The sequence below is a fragment of the Suricata suricatta genome, chromosome 13, assembly GCF_006229205.1.
Source record: "Suricata suricatta isolate VVHF042 chromosome 13, meerkat_22Aug2017_6uvM2_HiC, whole genome shotgun sequence".
In the NCBI taxonomy this organism is placed as follows: domain Eukaryota; kingdom Metazoa; phylum Chordata; class Mammalia; order Carnivora; family Herpestidae; genus Suricata; species Suricata suricatta.
In genome coordinates this window covers 1,608,599-1,630,171 of record NC_043712.1, presented here as the reverse complement: position 1 = coordinate 1,630,171, position 21,573 = coordinate 1,608,599, and the positions used below count along the sequence as shown (strand labels likewise).

At 67.8% G+C, this 21,573-nt stretch overlaps 1 protein-coding gene across 1 annotated transcript in view; it reads left to right on the top strand.

The window, feature by feature from the left end:
• LOC115275832 (neurogenic locus notch homolog protein 1) overlaps window positions 1-21,573 on the top strand; it is a 31,727-nt gene that overhangs the window by 5,019 nt on the left and 5,135 nt on the right. Inside the window, exons 2-16 of the mRNA XM_029919604.1 lie at window positions 10,757-11,019; window positions 11,435-11,773; window positions 13,575-13,697; window positions 14,129-14,362; window positions 14,608-14,763; window positions 14,982-15,167; window positions 15,548-15,661; window positions 16,410-16,523; window positions 16,691-16,924; window positions 17,005-17,115; window positions 17,635-17,827; window positions 18,829-18,974; window positions 19,172-19,285; window positions 20,901-21,020; window positions 21,257-21,409. Of these exons, the coding sequence (XP_029775464.1) occupies window positions 10,757-11,019; window positions 11,435-11,773; window positions 13,575-13,697; window positions 14,129-14,362; window positions 14,608-14,763; window positions 14,982-15,167; window positions 15,548-15,661; window positions 16,410-16,523; window positions 16,691-16,924; window positions 17,005-17,115; window positions 17,635-17,827; window positions 18,829-18,974; window positions 19,172-19,285; window positions 20,901-21,020; window positions 21,257-21,409 (2,600 nt within the window). The remainder of the gene's footprint in view (window positions 1-10,756; window positions 11,020-11,434; window positions 11,774-13,574; window positions 13,698-14,128; window positions 14,363-14,607; window positions 14,764-14,981; window positions 15,168-15,547; window positions 15,662-16,409; window positions 16,524-16,690; window positions 16,925-17,004; window positions 17,116-17,634; window positions 17,828-18,828; window positions 18,975-19,171; window positions 19,286-20,900; window positions 21,021-21,256; window positions 21,410-21,573) is intronic.

Below are 21,573 nucleotides of genomic sequence, written 5' to 3'. Positions count from 1 at the left end.
CCCCCCCCCCCCCCCCCACACCCCCGCCCCACTGTCTCGGGCGGTCTGGGTCCTGCGCGTGTCGTCTCCCGCACTCGGGCCCGCATCCACCTTGCCGCCCCGGCACCCACTAAGTGCTCCTCCTCCTGCCGCGCCCCTGCAGCTCCTCGTGCTCCTCCTCCAGGCCGGCCCGCTACCTAGGCGTCCTGTTTTCCTGGCCTCCAGCCCTGGCAGGCCCCGGTCTGCTCCCCGGCTCTGGACTGGCCTGTCCTGGATTTCACACAAGTGGAGTCCCCTGGTGCAGGTGTTCCTGTGCAGCACCTCTCTGAGGGGGCTTGGCATGCCCTCTGGGGCATCGCCCAGGGAAGCCTGGCACACCGCAGCCTGCCCTGCACAGGCCCCACGGCCTGTGCTCTCGCCAGCGCCCACGCGGTGGCCGGCCTGGAGGAGCACACCAGGCCCCAGAGCTGGAGCCCCTATGCCTGATGCTGCAGGGATGCGGCAGGGGGAGGTTTTTAATGAGCACTTACTACGTGCAGGGGGCAGGCAAGGCAGATGCAGGGCCTGAGTGCAGGAGAGGAGATGCGATGTTTCTGAACCAGACTATGGGACACACAGCGGCCCAGGAGAGAAGGGCAGTTGCCTTAGTCACTACCGCGTGTGGGACTGGGTGCACCAGGCCTGCTGCAGCCTCAGGTGTGTCCACTGCATGGGGGGTGTGCAACAGGCCCCGGGACTGGGTGTGCAGGCAGCACAGCCCCAGCAGAGGGTGCATGGCAGGAGCAAGGTGGACCCCTGGCCCCACCCTCGGCTTCTGCTCTTTCCTCTGGATGAGAACACATCTTTCCCTGGACTCTCAGGGTCATAGCTCAGACTTGCAGGTGTGGCCCCAGCAGATGTGACCCTGGCAGGTGCGGCCCCGGCAGGTGCAGCCCCGGCAGGTGTGGCCCCGGCAGGTGCAGCCCCGGCAGGTGCGGCCCTGGCAGGTGCAGCCCGGGTAGGGGCTCTCGACCCTATACAAGTTGAGAGAGTGCTGGGGGCCCGTCCTCTGGCTCTTAGACCCAGATGGGGTCCCTGCACACTGCCCTCAGGGCAGCAGAGTCGGCTGGGGACCCTTGACAGACAGCTCCTCCCGGTCAGACAGACTTGTTAACATCTGGACTCATCTTCCTTGGGGGGGGATGTCACTGTCTGTGTGTCTCCGAGACCCCCAGGAACTCTGGGACAGAAATACCCAGAGTTTCATCGTCAAGTGGTCCCTTCTGACCCTGCAGCCACTGGCAAAGGTGGCCCCCAAACAACTCTCCTCACTTTCCGCGCAGCCCAGGGGCAGGGATCAGCCAGGGTCAGGGATGCCTGTCATTAACACCTTAGAGTGAATTAGGGTAAGCTTTGTCCTCTCCCTGTGCCCTCCCTGGTGCAAAGCTGCTTCTCTGAGTGGGTGGACACCTCTGAGAGGCCTGGCCCCACCCACCAGGCGGCCTGTCCCCTCTGCCGCTCTCTGTTGGGCTGGGTCTTTCTCTGGAGGTCCGACCTGGGGCTTCCCTCCCCTGAGCAATGGGAGCTGTCTGGGGTTCCCAGGTTCCTGGAGGGAGTTCTCTTTCCAAGGCTTTGGGGCTATGGGGGTGCAGAGGCATGCACTGGGGAGCCTGGCCTGTGACGGCCACCGCTGTGGTTCCCAAGCCTGAGCGTCCCTGAGATACAGCTGTTGGCCCCTGCCGGTTCTCTGGGAGGCCCCGGCTGGCGCTGGGGCCTCTTGGGATCAGGCCGGGCCCAAATGCTGTTTTGGACTCTTCACTCAGACAGCTCATCCTGCCGGGGTGAGGTCCCTCAGCCACAGGGCATTTGCAGCTGTCCTGGCCCCATCTGCCTGCTCAGAGACGGGTGGGCACCGGGCATCTGATCCGAGGGAGGTCAGGCCCCGTGCTAGGGGGTGGTCTCTGAGTTTTTCACCAAAGAGGCCACGTTGCCAACTTTGCTATGTGGTCTGGGGCCGCCCTGAGCGGGTGGGGGAGGTTTGTCCCCAGCCGACCCCTCAGTGGGTTGGCTGGCTGTCATGTGATCTGAGTGCTCCCTTTGGTTCCGTGAAGCTGGGAAAGCAGTCCTCTCGTCACTGTGTCCCCTCATCACTGTGTAGACACTGGTGATTTGCTGAGCAAATTGCTCCCTGCCATGTCCACCCCTCGGTGAGGGGTGGGGTCTGAGAGGTGGCCACAGCACTTCTGGGACCCCTGCCCACCCACCCTTGGAGTGCTCGGACCCACACGGGCCGCTGGGGCAGGCTAGGAAGAAGCTGCCCCTTCCCCGGAGGCCCTTCGGGGCCGGCCTCCTGCTGTCTTCACCCTGTGGTCGGGCCAGCCTGGGTCACAGCTTGAGCCACAGGCATCTGCCCAGGGGGCCACAACTGTTGACCCTCGGTTAGGAGCCTGCCCCGGGTCCCAGGGGAGGAGTTTGCCCCCCCCCCACTTATGCCCAGCTGGGCAGCCACGCCGGGCCACCACAGGCCTCCCCCAGCCAGGCTGGGCCGCTGGGGTGGGGGCGGGGGCAGGGACAGGACTGCCGCTGGCGGCCCCTGGAAGGGTGGCCCATGCCTTTGCAGCAGGGCCCTGTCGGGGCTGGGACCTGCCTCCCACCATTTCCTCTTCATCGGTTTGTTGCTGAGCGGAAACTACACAGTTACTGGAAATGAGACGTTTGGGGAAGAAGCCAGAGTTTTGAGCGTGTGTATTTTTCCCGACAGCTTTTTAGTAAGAGAGATGCTGAGCTCAGACTGGGCGGTGGGGAGGGTCCCGCCACGCTTCCGCCCCTCGGGGCCCCTGTCTTCCCCTCCCTCCCGGGGGAGGGCCTTCCGGGTCAAGCTGAGGGCTCCTCCACCTGTGGGCCTGGCTGGTCCTGGCTCCCCTGGGGTGGCCCACGGGGCAGGCCTCCCCCCACCTCCCCCTCCAGCGGTCGGAACGAGGGTGGCCTCGGCCCTGTGGTTGAGCGCCGGCTCAGATCGGGGAGGCCAGGCGTGCCTGTGAGCCCCAGTGTCCGTGTGTGGCCGGGGCTCTGAGCGCGGTGGCGCCCTTCCCCGGTGGCCCGGGGCCCCGGGCCCGTGCTTGGCTGGTACCCGAGGTGTGCGCACTCGAGCCTGGGCCAGCGATGGGGGTGGGCACAGAGCCGGAAGTGGAGGCCGAGCAGCGGGGGCTCCAGGTGCTGGAAGGCCTGGCTTCCGTCCTGTGGGGAAACGCCGTGTACGCTGGTGGCCCCGTGCTGGGCTCTCCCCCGTTGCAGCACGGGGCTCGCACGGGGCCCGGTGGCGGCTCTGTCAACAGCACAGGCTTCCTCCTCCCACATGGGCTCTGTGGCCTCGGGCTCCCCACTCGCCTCCCTGAGGTCCTTTCCTTCAGGACCTTGAGCTGAGGGAGGCACCCCGCACGGCCGCTGGCTGGCGAAGGTGCTGCCCTTGCTGCCTGCCTGGGGTCATCCTCAGTCCGTGTGCCCTCTGTGTTCATGTGAGTTCACACCGAATCGCCCCGTGTGCCACCCGCCCCCTTGCCCCGACGGAGTGCATGGGTCACTCTGACCCTGTGCCGGAGCCCTCGCCGCAGGCCGCGGCTCTCATCCAGAAAGCTCTCCCGGAGACCAGCCCTGCTTCAGCATTCGGGCGAGGTGGTGCTGGAGCAGAAGGTCAGGCCGAGCCCGAGAACATCCCACTATCCCTGCAGGGGGGAGAGGCCCTCCAGAGGGCCTGGGCCCCTGCTGCCTGTCTCAGACCACCCGGGTGTCCCCAGAGGGTGACCGTGCAGGCCCCACCCCGGGCCTGGTGTAATCGGCTGGATTCTGGTATTTGCTGGGCCCCGGGGTACCTGGGAGGTGGCGCTGGGCCCAGGATGAGAGCTGGGTGTGCACACCTGGGGGGCGTGGGGCCCGGTGGTCTGTGGGGCCAGGCGTGCTCAGTGGGCATGAGTGAGGAGCGGCGGCCAGAGAGACTGTGGCTGGTGACCGGTGCAGGACGGTAGTGACCTTCGGGACCACTGTCGAGCATATGCCCTTGATGGCTTTGGGCAGCCGCAGTGGGCCCTGCTGGGGTTGGGGGCGTGCTGGAGCCCCGGGGTCAGGGGTTGGGGGGGGCTGGAACCCTGGCGGAGCATGGCAGGGGCAGGCTGGGCGTGAGCTCCATCCTCATCATCCTAGTGCCTGGAGACAGGGGTGCTGTGGGGGCAGGTGGTGGGTGCCCAGCACGAGTGTGAGCCGCCCTCCTGCTGGACCCAGAGAAGCCCCACCCACCGGCCGCCTGGGAGGCTTCCCGAGCCCCAGACCCCCCACCCCGGCTTTGTGTTTCAGCTGAACTTGTGGGATGCGAGTGTGTGGTGTGCTCCTGCCCTCCAGGTCTGGGGAGGTCAGGCGGTCAAGGGTGAAACCCAGGCCTGCCGGGCAGGGCATCTGGGGTGGGGAGGGGGCACACACCCTCCCTCCTCTATGCTTGGGGCTCCTGCGGGACCCTTCCCTGCCTCTAGGGGGGCGGCTCTGCTCTGACTGCCCTGGGTGACTGGCTCCAGGCCACTGCCAGTGGCAGGAGAGGTTGAGAGTTGCGTTCAAATCCAGGGGGCGCTCTGGGCATAAGGTGCCTCTCTGGAGGCATAATGGTCCTCGCCCATCGTCCTGGAGCCTGAGTGAGGGGTCCTGTCAAGACACGGGGCACGGAGCTGAGGTGCTCCGGAGCGCTCCCCTGGCCGGTGCGGAGCTGAGGTGCTCCTGGAGCACTCACCCTGGCTGGATGGGAGGTGGGGAGGGGGCCGGAGGTGCAGCCTTTGCTCCACACGTCCGTCCCCTGAGATGGCATCTGCTCCCGGGAGCAAAGGCGGGAAGTTGCCAGAATCGTTTCTGGCTTTGGCCTGGAGCTCGGTCTGCAACTGCCGACTTAATTAATCGAGTTTTGGATTAAGCCCTCCCTGTGGCCTCGTGAGCCTGTCGATTCCTTCACTGCGTCTGAGCGATGGGGGGGCGGGGGTGGGGGTGGGGGCCGCAGGCGTTCCGTAGACACAGGCGAGGACACACGCCCCAACCTTGTCTCTAGTTTGTGGCTCTTTTTGGGGGAGGGGGGACCAAGGGTATTTTCAGGGGGAGATGATGCAGCGGGACTTTGCTGACGTGTCTCACAGCCGTGGTGCACGCTTGTGACCCTGGGGGACCCTGAGCTTGCTGGCCCTGCAGGCACCAGGCCCACCGGCCTGGGTCGCCTCTGCCCCCTGCTGCTGGGCCAGCTCCGGAAGCTGCCACAGGCCATTCCCTCCCTTCAGACGGCTGTGCTTCCCATGTTGAGGGTGGGGCACCTCTGAGTGACACAGGGACAATGAGCCATTCAGGGACATTGTTTCCCTGCGGTGGGAAAGGTGGCTTCCCGGGAAGGCAGGTTGGCCCTCCCACAAAGGGCTTCCCCCCCAACGCCCCCAGCCGAGGAAGGAAGGCCTGCTGATCCTGCACTTCCTCTTCCCAGACACGACCCGGGGAGAAGGCTGAGGACAAAGCGCCAGGAGCAGCAGCTGTGGGGGCCGGAAAGCCTGGGCCCTGGGGGGGGGGGGACAGACTGCGCACCCCCACCCACCCCTGCCCCCCACCCGCTGCGCTGCTGTGCAGTGTAGGTCTGTCCCAAGGCCCTGGGAGCAGCCCAGGCCCACCAGGCACCCAACCCTGCCGTAGTTGCCCCTGCAGACCCGTCCCCCCTACCCTGTGCCCTATTGCAGGTCAGGTGGGGGAGGAGCTGAAGCAGAAAGAGGAGAGGCCAGGAGACTGCAGAGGGCTGTCTGGGGGCAGGGAGGGACTGAGCCCCGCAGAGGCGCTGGCAGGGTCCTAGCCCGCCCCTTGGACAGGTGTCTGGGTCTGAGAGGAACCTGGGGACTTTGGGGGTGAGGGCAGGGGGTCAGCGCCCTTGCCCCAGGTCTCCCCTCTCCTGAGGGCTCTGCTCCCCAGAGCTGAGCTGTCCTGGCTGTTGCCAGCGGGAATGGCCCCTGCTCCCCTCCCCCCTCCCCAGGTAGGGCACAGGTTGGGGAGGTCCCAGTGGTAGCTGAACCCAACCCCTCTCTCCCGCTCCCACCCCTGCCCCCACCTACTGGCAGTGAGCAATCAGCACTTAGCAGGCCCTCCTGGAAGAACGGGGTTCCTTGCTGGGGTATGGGGGGGCCTTGGACCGGCCTCTGCCCAAGGAGGGGCTGAGGTCCCGGGAACGCCCTCAAGCCTTGCCCAGAGAAAGACTTGAGCTCATTGACCCCCTTCTCATGGCTCCACCTCTGGGGCCCCTGGGTCCGATGCCTTCCGTCCTGGCCTCAGTCTGCCCCTGCAGCCGGGGGACGGGAGCTTCCCCCACCCAACCCATGGGTGGCCCACGTAGGGGTGCTTCTCTTCCTCCCAGGCCAGGGGTCTCAGAAACTCGTGGCCGAGCTGCCCAGGGGCAGGGGGCCTGGCTGCCCAGCAGCGGCCCCTGGTTTGTGGTTTGTGTGGAAAGCAGTGGGCCTTGGTTGGCCTTTGCCTCGCACAGCAGGACTGGGCTCTGAGAGGAGCCTCCCGTCTGCCCCTGGTCACCAGGGACTCTGATGATGTGGTGTTGGCCGGCCTGTGTGGCAGGAGCCCAAGGACCCCAGACTTTGCTTCCTGGGCAGAAAGCTCGAGGAGGGGCAGCAGCGGTGATGCGGGGAGGGGGCTTCTAGGCTGGCACTCCTCTGCAGGCGGTGCCCCTCCCCACCCAGCCCTGCTCAGGCCTCCCCAGGAGCAGGCAGCCCCCTCCAGGTGTTTGGTGAGGAGGGCGGTGGCCGTGGCAGGAGATGGGCCCACCTTGCGGAGGTGGAGTGGGTTCGGGAGGGGACGGCGGCTGGTGCAGTGGGCAAGGCTGTGCTGTGGGGCCTGCAGGCCTGGGCCGGGTGGGTCAGGGGGAGCCCTGTGTCCCCACAGACTAGCTCAGCTGGCCCAGCCCACCTGACCCCAGGAACGTGGTAGAATATGCACAGATCAGACCCAGGGCTGCCTACAGTGAGTCCCCCTGCCCAAACGGTGAGGTCTCCAGGGAGGGGCACGTGCAGTTCCCTGACCCCCACCCTGCTGCACTCGTGGGAAACTGAGGCCCCAGCACACAGAGGCAGGGACCCCACCCCCGAGGTCCCTCTGCTGGAACGACATTTCAGCTGTGCCCCCGGGGGGCACCTCTTGCGGACAGAGGAGGGGCCACCTCCCTGGCCCCCACCAGCTGGCCAGGGTACAGGGCCCTGCTCAGCCCCGGACCACAAACTCCTTGAGGGCAGAACTGGGTACAGTCCCTCCCTCTCTCCTAGTTTGGGAGCTATCGTCTGTCCCCTGGGGGTGGCAGATGGCCGCTTAGCTTAGAAAAGAAAACAACGCGATTTAGAATTAGTCCCGGGTGAAAGGTCGAGGCAGCGTCCGGATGCTCCCTGGACTTGCATTTCTACGGAGCAGCTCCCGCGGGCGGGGGCGGGGCCGGGGCCGGGGCGGCACAGTGGAAATACTGAGGCGGGAACAAAGCGGTCCCTGGGACCACAGGCCCGGCAGCCATTTGGCGCTCCTCACGGGGCAGGATGTCTGCGGCAGCCCGCCCCCCTAGAGGCCCCCTCCATGGCCCTTCCCCTGGAGCCCCCGCCCCACCTGCCCCTCACCTGCTGCCCATAGGACGGGAGGACAGGCAGGTGCAGGAGCAAAAGCAGGGTGGGCTCCTTGAGGAGGGGCGCGGGGCGGGCAGCTGCGGGGTACGGGCTTCCTTGTCAAGCCCCGTGCCCGTCCCCACCAGGCGCTTGCACCAGCCCCCCAGGGCCACGTCCAAGCAGGGGCCTCATGGTCCTCCCTGGCCGCTCAGGGAAGTCTGGGTGGTGTGGGCCGAGGGGGGAGCCCCAGGTGTGCGTTCCCGGAAAGCGCCAGTGTTTGGCCAGGTCAGGAGAGGCGCACACAGGTGCAGAGGAGGAAGGGCCCAACTGCCAGTGGCCTGGGGCTGGAGGGCCCCCGAGCGGGGGGCGAATAGCCCTCAGCACTGGCCCCGACGTCGGCACAGGCCTCAAGCCCCGGACGCTCGGTGCGGGGCTCGGTGCTTCCTCTTGGCTTGTGCTCCCGGCCCAGCCCGGTTGTACCTCGAACCCCACACCCCCCACAAGGCACCTGCCTCTACTGTTCCATCTCCAGGGGCCGCCCCTCCTTGGTGGCCCTGCCGGCCCGAAGCTGGGGCGCTGACGGCTGGCTGACGGCTGATGGCAGCCGCGGGGCTGGGCGGCGTGCCTTCACGGCAGGGTCCGCCCGGCCGGGGCCGGGGCTGGAAGACAATGGGCCTTCTCAGCTGCCGCTTTCCCCCACGGAGGAGCCTCTGTGGCTCCTGCCCCGCCCGCCCCGGTTGGCGGCCCGCCGCGCCCGGCTGCGAGCAGCTGCCGCCCGCGTCCCCGGCCACAGGCGCACCTGCTCCCTGGCCAGCCTTTGTCCACACTACCGGCGCCTGATTTACTGGCGTATTTCCCCTTGCTGGCCCAGCATAACCCAGCCTCGTTGGTTAGGAGGTGACCCGTCCAGGTGGGTTCCCCACAGTCTTCCCACGGGGTCCCCACTCGGGGCCGGGTGGCTGGGGGCGGGGCCTGTTCACAGGGTCCTGTCCTGTGGCTGGAGGGTTGGGGTGGGCGTCCGGGCAGACCCTTCTGGTGCATCTGGGGGCACCCAGCGTCCCGACAAGTTTGGTCTGGTGGCTGGGGACCCCCCTGGGACCACGAAGGCCTCCCTCCCCTCGAGCCAGCAGGGCTCAGAGAGGGAAAGGGGGGTGTGGATAAGGCGGGCTTCCACCCTGCTTTGACGACCAAGCGCCCTCTATCCAGTACCCACCACCCTCCCCCTCCGTCAGTGGCTGGGAAAGAAAAGAGAGCCTTTTCTGCAAGTGGTGAGCGGTGGCCAGCGCCTGCCTGACAATGGAGGGCATTGATAGGGTGGGGGAGGCGCTGCCTTGCCCCCCCCATCCCCCACTGCTGCACTCTGAGCCCACAGTGCCACTCAGGCGGGGACCAGGCACTGTAACTGGATCCCAGTGCCCCTTCCCCAGACTCCTGGAGTGTGGCCGTGCAGGGGTGAGGACACCGGCTCCTCTCTCTCTCCTCTCACGGGAGCCGCGTTGGGGCCTGAGTTCCCTCGATGGGGCCCCGGAGGCGACTTGTTTTCTTTAAGCCAGTTGGTTTGGGACTTTTGGCTTCTGACAACAGATGGTGGGCCCCAGTGGCCATTTTGTGTCGTCCTCCTCGGCCTCACCCAAGCTGTAGCCGCAGAGAAAAGCCTCCCGAGACAGATGCCTCCCAGGCATGCAGAGACCCGAGACCCCAGCCCCTCAGAGGCCCGCCCCCCCCATGCAGGCTTGATTCCAGCCCCTGGGGCAGGTGGGAGGGGGGACACGGAGGGCTGGGCAGGCTGGTGGCCCCTTCCTCGGGGTGGGCTCCGAAAGAGGGGGTGTTTCCTTGCTTGGGAGAGCACCCACTTCATCTGGGGACCAAGGTTCCCCTCTGCACCTCCTGCCAGCGGGAGGAAGCCCCGCCCACCGGTGCCTAGGGCTGCCTTCCCAGGCCGCTGCGGCTTGGGGGCGGGCCAGGGGCCCGTTCTGCCTCAGAGGCTTCGCCCCTGGGAAGAACAATGCCCGGCTGGTCCCAGAGCCTTTCCTGAGCTTTCTCCTCGAGTGCAAGGTCACAAGGTGACCTTGACGGGCAATTTATGGCCCAGGCACCAGAAGCTGGACCAACAGGTGGCCAAGGGGGCCCCTGAGGCGGGGTAGCATGTGCTGAGCCCTGTCCCTGCAAAGAACCCATGAGAACCCGCCGTCTTCCCTGTTGATCTCCTGTTGGGGCCTCAGCAACGTGATCTGGGGCAGGGCACACACCCTGCAGACATGGAGGCCTTCACCCCTACGCCCCCGCTGCTCCGCGGCCCCGGGCTGGCTGGCCAGGAGCTCGGGAAGGATGCTCCTCCCGGTGCACCTCGATTTCTCTGGCTGGGAAACGGGTTTGTCTGCTCCCAGCGGATGTTGCCTGCATGACGTGCAGACCAGAACCCGAGGGGGAAACGGAGTCTGGTATTGAAAGAGGAAAAGCTGGGGGCGCCTGGGCGGCTCCTTTGGGTGAGCCTCCGACCGCGGCTCAGGTCATGGTCTCCCGGTTCGTGAGTTTGAGCCCTGCGTCGGGCTGTGTGCTCACGGCTCAGAGCCTGGAGCTGCTTCTGATTCCGTGTCTCTCTCTCTTTCTGACCCTCCCCAGCTCATTCTCTGTCTCTCAAAAATAAATAAGCGTTAAAAAAAAAGTTTAAAAAGAAAGAAGAAGAGCTGGGAACGGTTTCATTACCCAAATAAGGCGCGTTGGTTCTGGAGCAGCTCGAGGAAGAGCAGACAAGCCCCCGGCACACAGGGGTCTCAGAGCGCCCCTCCCTGGGCACGGGGTGCGCCTGCGGGTCCCCTCCTCGGTGGCCACACAGACGCTCACGAGACTTTTGAAACCAGGCCCGGCCTTGTGGAGCCTTTTAGTCTCCAGCCCATTCCCCCAATTAACATAATCGTTCTTTTTTATGGAGGTGAAATTCACCTAGCGTACAGCTCACCACTTGAAAGCGCACAGCCTGATGGCGTTTGGCACATTTGTTAGGTTGTGCAAGCCCCCGCCTGCGTCTGGTCCCAGGACGTGACGCCCGGTGGGGTCTGACAGCCGCGGCACAGCCCCCCGCCCCCCCAGCGCTGGGTGACGGGCGGGCGGGAGCCAGTGGAAGGTAACGCTCCGCGTGTCTGCCGCAGCTGCAGCGGGGCCTTCGCGGGCCAGCGATGCCAGGCGCCCAACCCCTGCCTCAGCGCCCCCTGCAAGAACGGCGGGACGTGCCACGCGGTGGAGCGCAGCGGCCTGGTGGACTACGCCTGCACCTGCCGCCTGGGCTTCTCCGGGCCCCTCTGCCTGACGCCCCAGGACCACGCCTGCCTCGCCAACCCCTGCCGCAACGGCGGCACCTGCGACCTGCTCACGCTGACCGAGTACAAGTGCCGCTGCCCCCCGGGCTGGTCTGGTGAGGCCCCGTCCCCCCCCCCCTCGCCGGAGACCTGCTGGGAGAGCATGGCGGGCTTCCCGCAGTCCGTGACCTCCGCCCTCGAGTCCCTGGCCACTTTCTGCTCCAGGGACCCCACCGCTCCCTGCCCCTGTGAGGAGGGGGACCGCGTCTCGTCTGGTCCCCAGGGTTGTGCTGGCCCTGTATCGGGAGCTCTGACAGCGGGGACACGGACTCTGGAGGGGACACTCTGGGTCTGGTCGGGAGGCCACCTCCCCCCGCCAGCCACATACCCTGGGAACGCCAGTCCTCCTCTACGGGAAGATGGCCTTGATCTGTCATGGGGTCCGGTGCTGTTAGGTCTGTGCCGGGCTGCATGGCGCCTGGCCGTCACCCCTGGGCACCGGTGCGAGCCCTCCCGCCCCCTCGCCCCCAGGGAAGATGTGCCAGCAGGCCGACCCGTGCGCCTCCAACCCGTGTGCCAACGGCGGCCAGTGCCTGCCCTTCGAGGCCTCGTACATCTGCGGCTGCCCGCCCGGCTTCCACGGCCCCACCTGCAGGCAGGACGTCAACGAGTGCAGCCAGAGCCCCGGACTCTGCCGCCACGGGGGCACTTGTCACAACGAGGTCGGCTCCTACCGCTGCGCCTGCCGTGCCTCCCACACCGGCCCCCACTGCGAGCTGCCGTACGTGCCCTGCAGCCCCTCGCCCTGCCAGAACGGGGGCACCTGCCGCCCCACGGGGGACACCACCCACGAGTGCGCCTGCCTGCCAGGTACCGCCCAAGGGAGCCCGGGGGTGCGGGCCGGCCCACCCAGGACAGCGGGCGGGTCTGGAAACGGGGTTACCCGTGAGGAGGGGCCTGGCCTAGGGTCACTTCTGCCTGGGGCTGGGGTCCGCTGGGACCGCCAACACCTCTCCTCCGTGCCAGGGACCTGGGTCCCTGCAGCCCCAAGGCGGACTCCTGGGTGAGCCTGGCTGGACGGATGTGCCCTCCTGGGGTGCTCCCTCCACCCCTCGTGGCCCCCGGCCCTTTGCCCTGCTCTGAGCCCCCTCACCTTGAATTCCCCGGAACGAGGCGCAGCTGCAAGGACACCTTGTTTGTGCCTCCCTGGGCCTCTTGTTTCCTTGTGGTCACGTCGCTGCCCCCTCATGGCCTGTCTGGCCTGGACGAGGGGGCTGGTGTGGGGCACTCGCCACTGCTGGTCCCCCAGCGGCTCCACTCTCCCTGCTGTAGGGGCTGGCCTTCCCACGGTAGCTTTCGAGTCGATTTTGCTGCTGCCGATCTAAAAATACGAATACGGAAGGCTTCTAAACCTCCGGGGTCGGTGGGGTTTGGGTCCTGGGCACGCACGGCCCCGCCAGCCTGGGGGTGACATGACAGGACTGACCCAGCGGCCCCTGCAAAGGGGAAGTGTTCTGCCTGCCTGCCCGCCGCTCAGCCCGTGCCTCGCCACCAAACCAGCCAGCTTTGTGTGCAGACTCGAGGGGCGTGCGCTTCCTGGGTGTCTCTGGGCGTCCCCCTGGCCCCCCCAGTGCTGCGGCCTGGCCAGCTGCCCCTGGGGGCTGAGTGCTGAGCCCACTCGCCAGGCCCTCCCCTGGGTTCTGGGCTCAGATGCCTTTATGCTGGCCTGGTGACCTCGGGCCTGGGACTCCACATCCAGCCGCACGTCTCGAGGGAAGCCTGCCGTCCAGGGGCCACAGTGAGGCCTGGAGGACGTGGGCAGAGGATACCCGTGCTTGGAGCTGGGCCAGCCCGGCTTGTGTGCCGCACGGCACGTGGGGGACCCCCGGAGGTGCGGGGGAGGGGGCGCGCTCAGGGCCCCGACAACACACGTGGGCGTCAGAACTCGGGCTCCGGGCGCGGAGTCGGGGCTCCCCTCTCAGACGCTGTCCACTGCAGCTTTCCCCCTGGGGCGCTGGGGGGGCGGGGGGCGCAGGGGGAGGGGACTGGCTCTCCCAGGCAGGAGACGGGTTCAAAGGCGCCCCGGGACGGGCGTTAATTAGTAACTGGCTGTAGGTTTGGGCTCTTGCCAGGCGCACCTTTCTCGGTTGATGATTGAACTGGCGGGAGTGGAGCAGGTTGATAGCTCACTGGCATGGAGGTACGGCGAGGTGACCGGGCGGCCCGGCCTGCGGGGGAGACACACACCTCTGTTCCTGGGAAGCCGGGGGCCGTGTGTCGGCCCTGTCTTCTCTGTGCTTTTGCCTGGCGCCCTCCCCAGCCCCAGGGCAGTCCCCGGGGGCTCCGGGAGCCCCAGCACAGGACCTCACGTGCTTACAGCGCCTCTGGGAGCTCCGCTACCCAGAATCACGTGTCCCCAAGTCCCCGTCTGTCTGCGGGCCGTTTGTACAATGCCTCCTCCGAGAGGAACATGTCACCTGTGGGCTCTGGCGTGTGGGGCCTGGTCACACAGGGAACAGGGAGCGCAGGGGAGGGGCTCAGACCCCGTGGGCCCCCAGGCCTGGGGGTGCAGCGGCTGGGCCAGAGCAGCGTGTTGTGGGTCCAGCCAGGCAGACGCTGGGTGGGCACCGACAGGCAGGACCTGACCGGGCTCCGGCTCACCGTGCCACAGGCTTCACCGGCCAGAACTGCCAGGAGAATTTCGACGACTGCCCCGGAAGCAGCTGCGAGAACGGAGGCACCTGTGTGGACGGCGTGAACACTTACAACTGCCGCTGCCCGCCTGAGTGGACAGGTGCGCGCAGGGGAGCAGCTGGGGGGGGGCAGGGGAGCAGCTGGGCGGGCCCCCCCGCCCGATACACTGCCTGCACGGGGAGCCTGGTCCAGGGAGGGTGGCCTGACCCGGGGCAGTCTGCCCGCGACTGGGCTCTGAGGCCCCCACCCCACCCTCAGCTTCTCTGTGCGGCCCCCAGGCAGCCCCGCGCCACGGTCGGGTCCCCTGGGTTTCGGCCAAGCCGGGGTTGGCATCTGGGGATGGCGGACAAGCGTGGGCGCCCCAGAGCACCTGTGCCCACAGCGGAGCTATGGGAGCAGAGCGGGTCCAGGCCGGGGGGCCAGGGGCCCAGGGCAGACAGTGGTCCAGTCTGCAGTGGGGGCAGGAGTCCGCCTGGGAAGGCTTCCTGGTGGAGGCCCGGTGGTTGAGGCCTGACAGGCTGGACCCCGCAGGCCAGTACTGCACAGAGGACGTGGATGAATGCCAGCTGATGCCCAACGCCTGCCAGAACGGCGGCACCTGCCACAACACCCACGGCGGCTACAACTGCGTGTGTGTCAACGGCTGGACTGGGGAGGACTGCGGCGAGAACGTGGACGACTGCGCCAGCGCCGCCTGCTTCCACGGCGCCACTTGCCACGACCGCGTGGCCTCCTTCTACTGCGAGTGTCCTCACGGCCGCACAGGTGAGCGCCCCGGCCGCGGGGGGAGGGGGGGCACGGACGCGCCCCCTCTGCGGGCTCCCTGGCGTGCGCAGCCTCGCTCGGGTGCACAGCTGGCGGCTTGTGGAGCCCGCAGAGGAGACCCCGAGGGTCGCGGGCCCGGCAGGGCGGCTGGGCAGCGCAGCCGCGGGAGGCCCGGCCCGTGTAGTTGGCCGCCGTCTCCAGGCCGGGAGAGGCCGCGCCCCGCTGACTGCTGCCGCCCCACCCAGGCCTGCTCTGCCACCTCAACGACGCCTGCATCAGCAACCCTTGCAACGAGGGCTCCAACTGTGACACCAACCCCGTCAACGGCAAGGCCATCTGCACCTGCCCCTCGGGGTACACGGGCCCGGCCTGCAGCCAGGACGTGGACGAGTGCTCGCTGGGTGCGCTCCGGGCTGTGCGGGGGCAGGGGTGGGGAGTCTGTGGGACAGAGACTCTGCCCCCAGAGGGCTCCTGGTCTGATGGGGGAGGCATGCCCCCCCCCCCATCGGGGAGAACTACCAGTCCACTGGGGGGTTGGGCATGCCCCAGACGGTCCGGGGGTTGGGGCGCTGGAGCAGCCTCTCACTGGTGCTGCCCCCCCTGCCCGGCCCCCCGCCAGGCGCCAACCCCTGTGAGCACGCGGGCAAGTGCATCAACACGCTGGGCTCCTTCGAGTGCCAGTGTCTGCAGGGCTACACGGGCCCCCGCTGCGAGGTCGACGTCAACGAGTGCATCTCGAACCCGTGTCAGAACGACGCCACCTGCCTGGACCAGATCGGGGGGTTCCAGTGCATCTGCATGCCCGGTACGCGGGGCGGGGGTTCCAGGGCATCTGCATGCCCGGGACGCGGGGCGGGGGCTCCAGGGCACCTGCGCGCCCGGGACGCGGGGCGGGGGCTCCAGGGCACCTGCATGCCCGGGACGCGGGGCGGCTGCCAGCGGGGGGCGCAGGAGTGCGCCTGGGAGAGCCACCGCTCTGTGCCCCCAGTCTCCATGCTGGCCCAGAGAGCAGCACCGGGGCTCGGGTGGGGGGTGGGGTGAGCCAGGAGGACAGGTACGGAAGGTGCTGGCCGTGCGCCTCTGCGGGCAGCTGGAGCCGGGCATCATGGTCTCTGCCCCGAGCTGTGGTGGGGGGTTGCTAGGGCTATTCACAGACCCCTGTGCCCCTCCCCTCCCCACCCCCAGGCTACGAGGGTGTGCACTGTGAAGTGAACACGGACGAGTGTGCCAGCAGCCCCTGCCTGCAGAGCGGCCGCTGCGTGGACAAAATCAATGAGTTCCTGTGCGAGTGCCCCACAGGTGAGGCCGTGCCCTGCAGGGCTGCCGCCAAGCCCCCCCCCCCCACGGGGCAGGGGCACCAGGAGCAAGGACACCCCGCTGGGGGCTCGACATGCAGGCCTGGGCCTGGTCCTGCAGGAGCCTCTTCACAGGTCCCCCGGGCCAGGCTGCAGGGACTTGGCTTTGGGAGGGGCCAGGCCAGGCTGGGGAGCGGGGCGGGGACCCAGAAACCCTCCCTGCTGCTGGAGCTCTCGTGCGGAGAAGGGCACCTCGGAAGCAGGATTATACTCCCCAGGCCCCTGAGGAGCTTAGGTGGTGAGGAGATACCAGCCCAGCCCTCTGAGGGCTCACGGCTGGGAGAGAGTCCGCCTGCTGTGTGCACGCGCCCCCTCGGCCGCCGCAGGGGACAGGACGGGAGGGTCGAGGAGCTGGGGCGGGAGGTCTGTAGGTCCAGGGTGCTAGGACTCAGGAGGCCCTGTCGGTCAGAGCCGTGGGCCGTGCAAGGTATAAATCAGCTGTCCCAGATGCTGAGTGGGGGGCCTCAGTCAGCCCCGCACGGCTGGGACCACGGCAGCTGGGGTCCGAGTGAGGAAAGACCCCTCCTGGAGAGGCCAGAGATGAAAGGGAGCAAGAGGGGAGATCAGGAGGGCTACTGAGCCCTGGCCGGAGCGTGCTCTGGGGAGGAGCTCCCTGCTCCGGTCCGGCTGGGGCTCAGCCACGGGGCCCCCGGCACCTGTGGCATCTGACGGTGGCCCTGCCCTTGCCGCAGGCTTCACGGGGCATCTGTGTCAGTATGATGTGGACGAGTGTGCGAGCACGCCCTGCAAGAACGGCGCCAAGTGCCTGGACGGGCCCAACACCTACACCTGCGTGTGCTCGGAAGGTGCGGGGCCGGCCGGCGGAGGCTCTCGGGTCTGGGGACGGGGCGGCGGGGGTGGGGGGGGTCCCGTGATGAGCCTGCAGCATGCCCCCCCCCCTTCCGGAGAGCCCAGCTGTGGTTGGCACTTTTCGGAAGCAGCCACCCTGAGTGCTCTTGGCCTCGCCCCACAGGCTACACAGGGCCGCACTGCGAGGTGGACATTGACGAGTGTGACCCTGACCCTTGCCACTACGGGTCGTGCAAGGACGGGGTTGCCACCTTCACCTGCCTGTGCCGGCCGGGCTACACGGGCCACCACTGTGAGACCAATGTCAACGAGTGTCACAGTCAGCCCTGCCGTCACGGCGGCACCTGCCAGGACCGTGACAATGCCTACCTGTGCCTCTGCCTCAAGGGGACCACAGGTGCCTTGGGGGGGGGGTGGCCGGGGCGGGAAGGGGCAGTGGGGGGCCGGGCCCTGACCTCCAGTGCTGCCTGCCGCCAGGACCCAACTGTGAGACCAACCTGGATGACTGTGCCAGCAGCCCCTGTGACTCGGGCACGTGTCTGGACAAGATCGACGGTTACGAGTGTGCATGTGAGCCGGGCTACACAGGTGAGTGGCCCTGGGGCCCAGGGGCGGCCGGCACACTGTCCCTCCCAGGCCTCCTCAAGCCCTTGCCATAGGGGCCCAGGTCAAGGTCAGCGACTCAGCCAGGTCCCCAGGGGGTGGGAGAGTGCAGGCCCAGCTCTGGGGCCACCAGCCGTGGCCGCTTGTGGCGGAGACCACTGGAGGCCTGGGACTCTGAACGGGACCAGGACAGGCACCCTCCAGCCTCTTGTCCCTAGTCAGGGCAGACACTCGTAGCTCGCGCCCTGTGTCTGCCCCGGAGGTGTCCCTGGGCAGGTGGTCTGACCCCAGCCTGGTGCCTGGGCCCCTGGGGCCACTGGCTGGCCCTGCGCTCCTCTGTGAGCCCCCACTTACCTCAGAAGGACTGGGGAGAGGTGATGGGTGGTATCCCCGGTTTAACAGGGGAAACTGAGGCTCTGAGGGGCCAGAACTTGTGCACCAAGACCCCTGCCCCCTCTCCTGGGGGCCCCGTGTGGGTATCTGAACCTCCCTCCCCGCCTACAGGGAGCATGTGCAACGTCAACATCGACGAGTGTGCGGCCAACCCCTGCCACCACGGAGGCACCTGTGAGGACGGCATCAACAGCTTCACCTGCCGCTGCCCCGAGGGCTACCACGGCCCCACGTGCCTGTCCGAGGTCAACGAGTGCAGCAGCAACCCCTGCGTCCACGGCGCCTGCCGGGACAGCCTCAACGGGTGGGTGCGGGCGGGGGCTCGGTCCCGGGAGGGCGGCGGGCCAGCGAGAGGTCTGCGCAGAGCCTCAGACAGGCGGGAGTGGGTGCCGCTCATGGGCAGGTGCTAGCAGGGCCCTCGCCGGGCCCCGGGACACGCTTGTGTGTCGACAGCAGCCCGCACGTGCGTGTGACGCTGTCATCCACCTTGTTCTCTGTCCTGGCTGCTCACACTCCACAGAGGAGGAAGGGGCAGCGTCACCCACACCCGGGTCTGTGCGGGGGCAGCGCCCAGAGATGGGGGCCTGGGAGCCAGCGGTGTGATGGCCGCCCCTCCCCCGCTCCAGGCAGGGGGTGGGGCCTCAGGAAAAGCGCTAACTGATGGTGTTCAGAGAGCTTCCGGCCGAGGGCCCCTGGAGGTGCTGGGAGCACGGTGCCCAGAGCACTAGAGTCTCTTGCTGGGTTGTTCCTAAGGTCAAACTTCCGCACTAAACCACTCACTGAGCGAGTGAACCCCTTTCCTGAGCTCTGCGAGCCGTTCTGGCAAGTGTCCGTCTCGAGGAGCGGATCTCGGGAAACCTGGTTTATGGTTGGTTGGTCAGACGCATGGGTGACAGCCCGGCCCCTGTAATGGGCATGTGACGCGGGCGCTGTGTGCAGGCCCGAGCCCTTCCCTGGGGCGTCCGTCCCCGTAGTGAGTCGTAGGCTGGCTTCCTGAGTGCTAGAGACCCCCCCCATGTGGTGTGGGCAGCGCGAAGGCCGTGTGGATGGGGCTGCTGATGCGGGCAGGGACCCCGTGTTCTGTGTTCAGGGCCACGCGGCGGGTGAGGGGCAGGTGGCCTCCTGACCGCTGCCCTGAACGAGGTGCTGTCCCAGGCGTGGCATAACCAGACCCACGCTGCTGTCTAGGGGGTGGCGGGCGCCGGCATCCCGTGAACGGACCCTCGGGTGGGATGGGCTGGGCCCTCTGCGCTGCCAGGGCCGGGAGCTTCCACGCACTGAACGGCACCGTGGTTACCTCTGCAGGTACAAGTGTGACTGTGACCCCGGGTGGAGCGGGGCCAACTGTGACGTCAACAACAACGAGTGTGAGTCCAACCCCTGTGCCAACGGGGGCGCCTGCAGGGACATGACCAGCGGCTACGTGTGCACCTGCCGCGAGGGCTTCAGCGGTGAGTGGGGCCGGGCGGGGGCCGGGCGCAGAGTGGCCCCAGGGTGGCGGGACCGCCATGGGCACCTGCTGCTCTCGGGGCAGACCCTCTGTGGTAGGCATGGCGCCAGGCTCTCCCTCCACCCTGGGGGATGCGGAGGGGCCCCTTTGGAGCCCCTGGGGTGATGGGCGCACCGACCAACGGCCCCTTCTCTCCAGGTCCCAACTGCCAAACCAACATCAACGAGTGTGCGTCTAACCCGTGCCTGAACCAGGGCTCCTGCATCGATGACGTGGCTGGGTACACGTGCAACTGCCCGCTGCCCTACACAGGTGAGGGCGGGGGCTGGGGCCTGGGACTCAGGAGCCATGCCCAGAGGTCCCGCTACCCATGTGGAGCCTGGGGACTGGCCACATTTGGGCCTCACTCCGCAGGTGTCATAGCCAGTCACACACAAATATGTAGGACTCTGGGCAGCAAGGTTAAAATGGACACGTCCCAAATACGCCGTTCGGATGGCCTGCCAGTGGGTAGGGGGGTGCTCTGCCGCAGAGCCAGAAGCTGGGCCTGGGCTCTGTGGCCCAGCGTCCACACTGCGTGGGCCCCTGCCGGGCTCCGTGGCCCAGCGTCCACACTGCGTGGGCCCCTGGGGGCCGCACTGCCCCCCCCCCCATGGCCAGGCCGGAGGGGTTCCTTTGACGGCAGGCCCTCTTTGTGTTGGGGAACAAGGAGCCCTCTGTTAGCGCTGAGCAGAGACGGAGGCGTCTCCCTGGGCGTCCCAGTGTCTGCCGGTGGCACGGCCAACGGGGTCGCAGGAGACGGTCCCCTCCGTGGAAGATCTGCGGTGTTACAAAGCGGAAGTCCACAGCCACTACGGCCACTGGGGCCACTGGGAGCGGGCCGAGGGCGCTGCCACCGGGGACAGCCTCGGGCCTCCCTGCTGACGAGCCTGGGTGTCCAGAGAGAGCCCTGTCCGGCCGGGAGGGGGGTGGGGGGGTGTCTGTCTGTGCTGGTGTCTCCCGTGACACAAGGCAGCCTGTGGCCAGAGCGGTGTTTTCTTTGATCAGAGCTGGGGACCTGGGTTTTCTCTCCTGCGTTGGTGAGGCAGCTCGCGGCCGGTAGCCGCCCAGGGGCCCCTGCCTGGGACGCACAGGTCCCTTTGAGACACAGTATCGGAGGCTGGTGGGGCTGGTGGGGAGGAGCCGGCCTGTGCTGACCTGCTTCCCGTCTGCCCCCTTCCTGCTTCCCTCCGCACAATTGTCGGAAGCTCTGGCGAATTTCCTGCCTGCCTAGGTCACCGTGGAAACAGATAGAAAGAAAGGCCCTGGAAAATCGCGCCAGCAGGCCAGGGAGATAATGTGCTGTGGGGAAGATAGCGCTTCCTTTCTTCCCGGGGAATCGGCCCCGCCGCTGTAAACAGGAAGGCCGTCCACTGGGCTTTCGTGGAGGAAAGCCGCCCCGGTGTGACCCGCCTCTGGCGAGGCTCTGTTCCCTGTGTGGGGGTCCCATGCTATGGGTGCTCCCTGACAGGGAGGGGTGCTCAGGACTGGGCCCCTCCCCTGCTGTCCAGCCTCTGCTCGGTGGCCTCAGTGACCGGGCACTGGCTGCCTGTGGCCCCGGAGCCCTGGGGAGGTGCCCTAAGGGCTACAGGAGACCTGGAGAGGGTGTGGGGCTGGGAACAGGCGCTCCCGAGGGGTGGAGGCCCGGGCTGTGTCCTGTGGGGACAGGTTTGGGGCCGAGTGTCCCCCTGGGTTGGGTCCTGACTCCGCCAGGAACTTGCCCACGGTCCCCGGTGCAGCCCCATCCCCCTCCTGCCCCACGGGGCCGGTCAGAGGGGCTCTGGTGGCTCAGAGGCCATCAGGGTCCCCCCCCATTGGGCGCAGCTGTGGGGTAATGCCGCTCTGCGCCAGGCTCCCTGGGTCTCAGCGCTGCCCCCCTTGCCCCCAGGAGCCACGTGTGAGGTGGTGCTGGCCCCGTGCGCCCCCGGCCCCTGCAGGAACGGGGGCGAGTGCCAGGAGTCCGAGGACTTCGAGAGCTTCTCGTGCGTCTGTCCCGCGGGCTGGCAAGGTGAGGCCTCCTGCCTGGGCTCACTCCCTGCGGTGGGAGGTGTGCGGGCTCCCCGTCTTTGCGGGCGCTAGAGCCACCTGCGGGGGGCTCTGGAAGCAGACATGGGCCTGGCGGGGCCCCGCCACCCCACATTTCTGTCCTCTGCTTGGCCCCAAACTCCGGGGTAGCAAGTCAGAGAGCCCCTCCTTCCTGGGGTGTCCCCGGGGGCTGAACCATCGCCCCGGCCCCTCCCCCAGGACAGACCTGCGAGGTCGACATCAACGAGTGTGTGAAGAGTCCGTGCCGCCATGGCGCCTCCTGCCAGAACACGAACGGCGGCTACCGCTGCCGCTGCCGCGCCGGCTACACGGGGCCCAACTGCGAGACGGACATCGACGACTGCCGACCGAGTGAGTGGCCGCCCGACCCCGTCACACCGGAGCCGGCGGGGGCTGGCTGGGGTCACACCGGAGCCGGCGGGGGCTGGCTGGGGTCACACCGGAGCCGGGCAGGGGCTGGCTGGGGTCACACCGGAGCCGGGCAGGGGCTGGCTGGGGTCACACCAGAGCCGGGC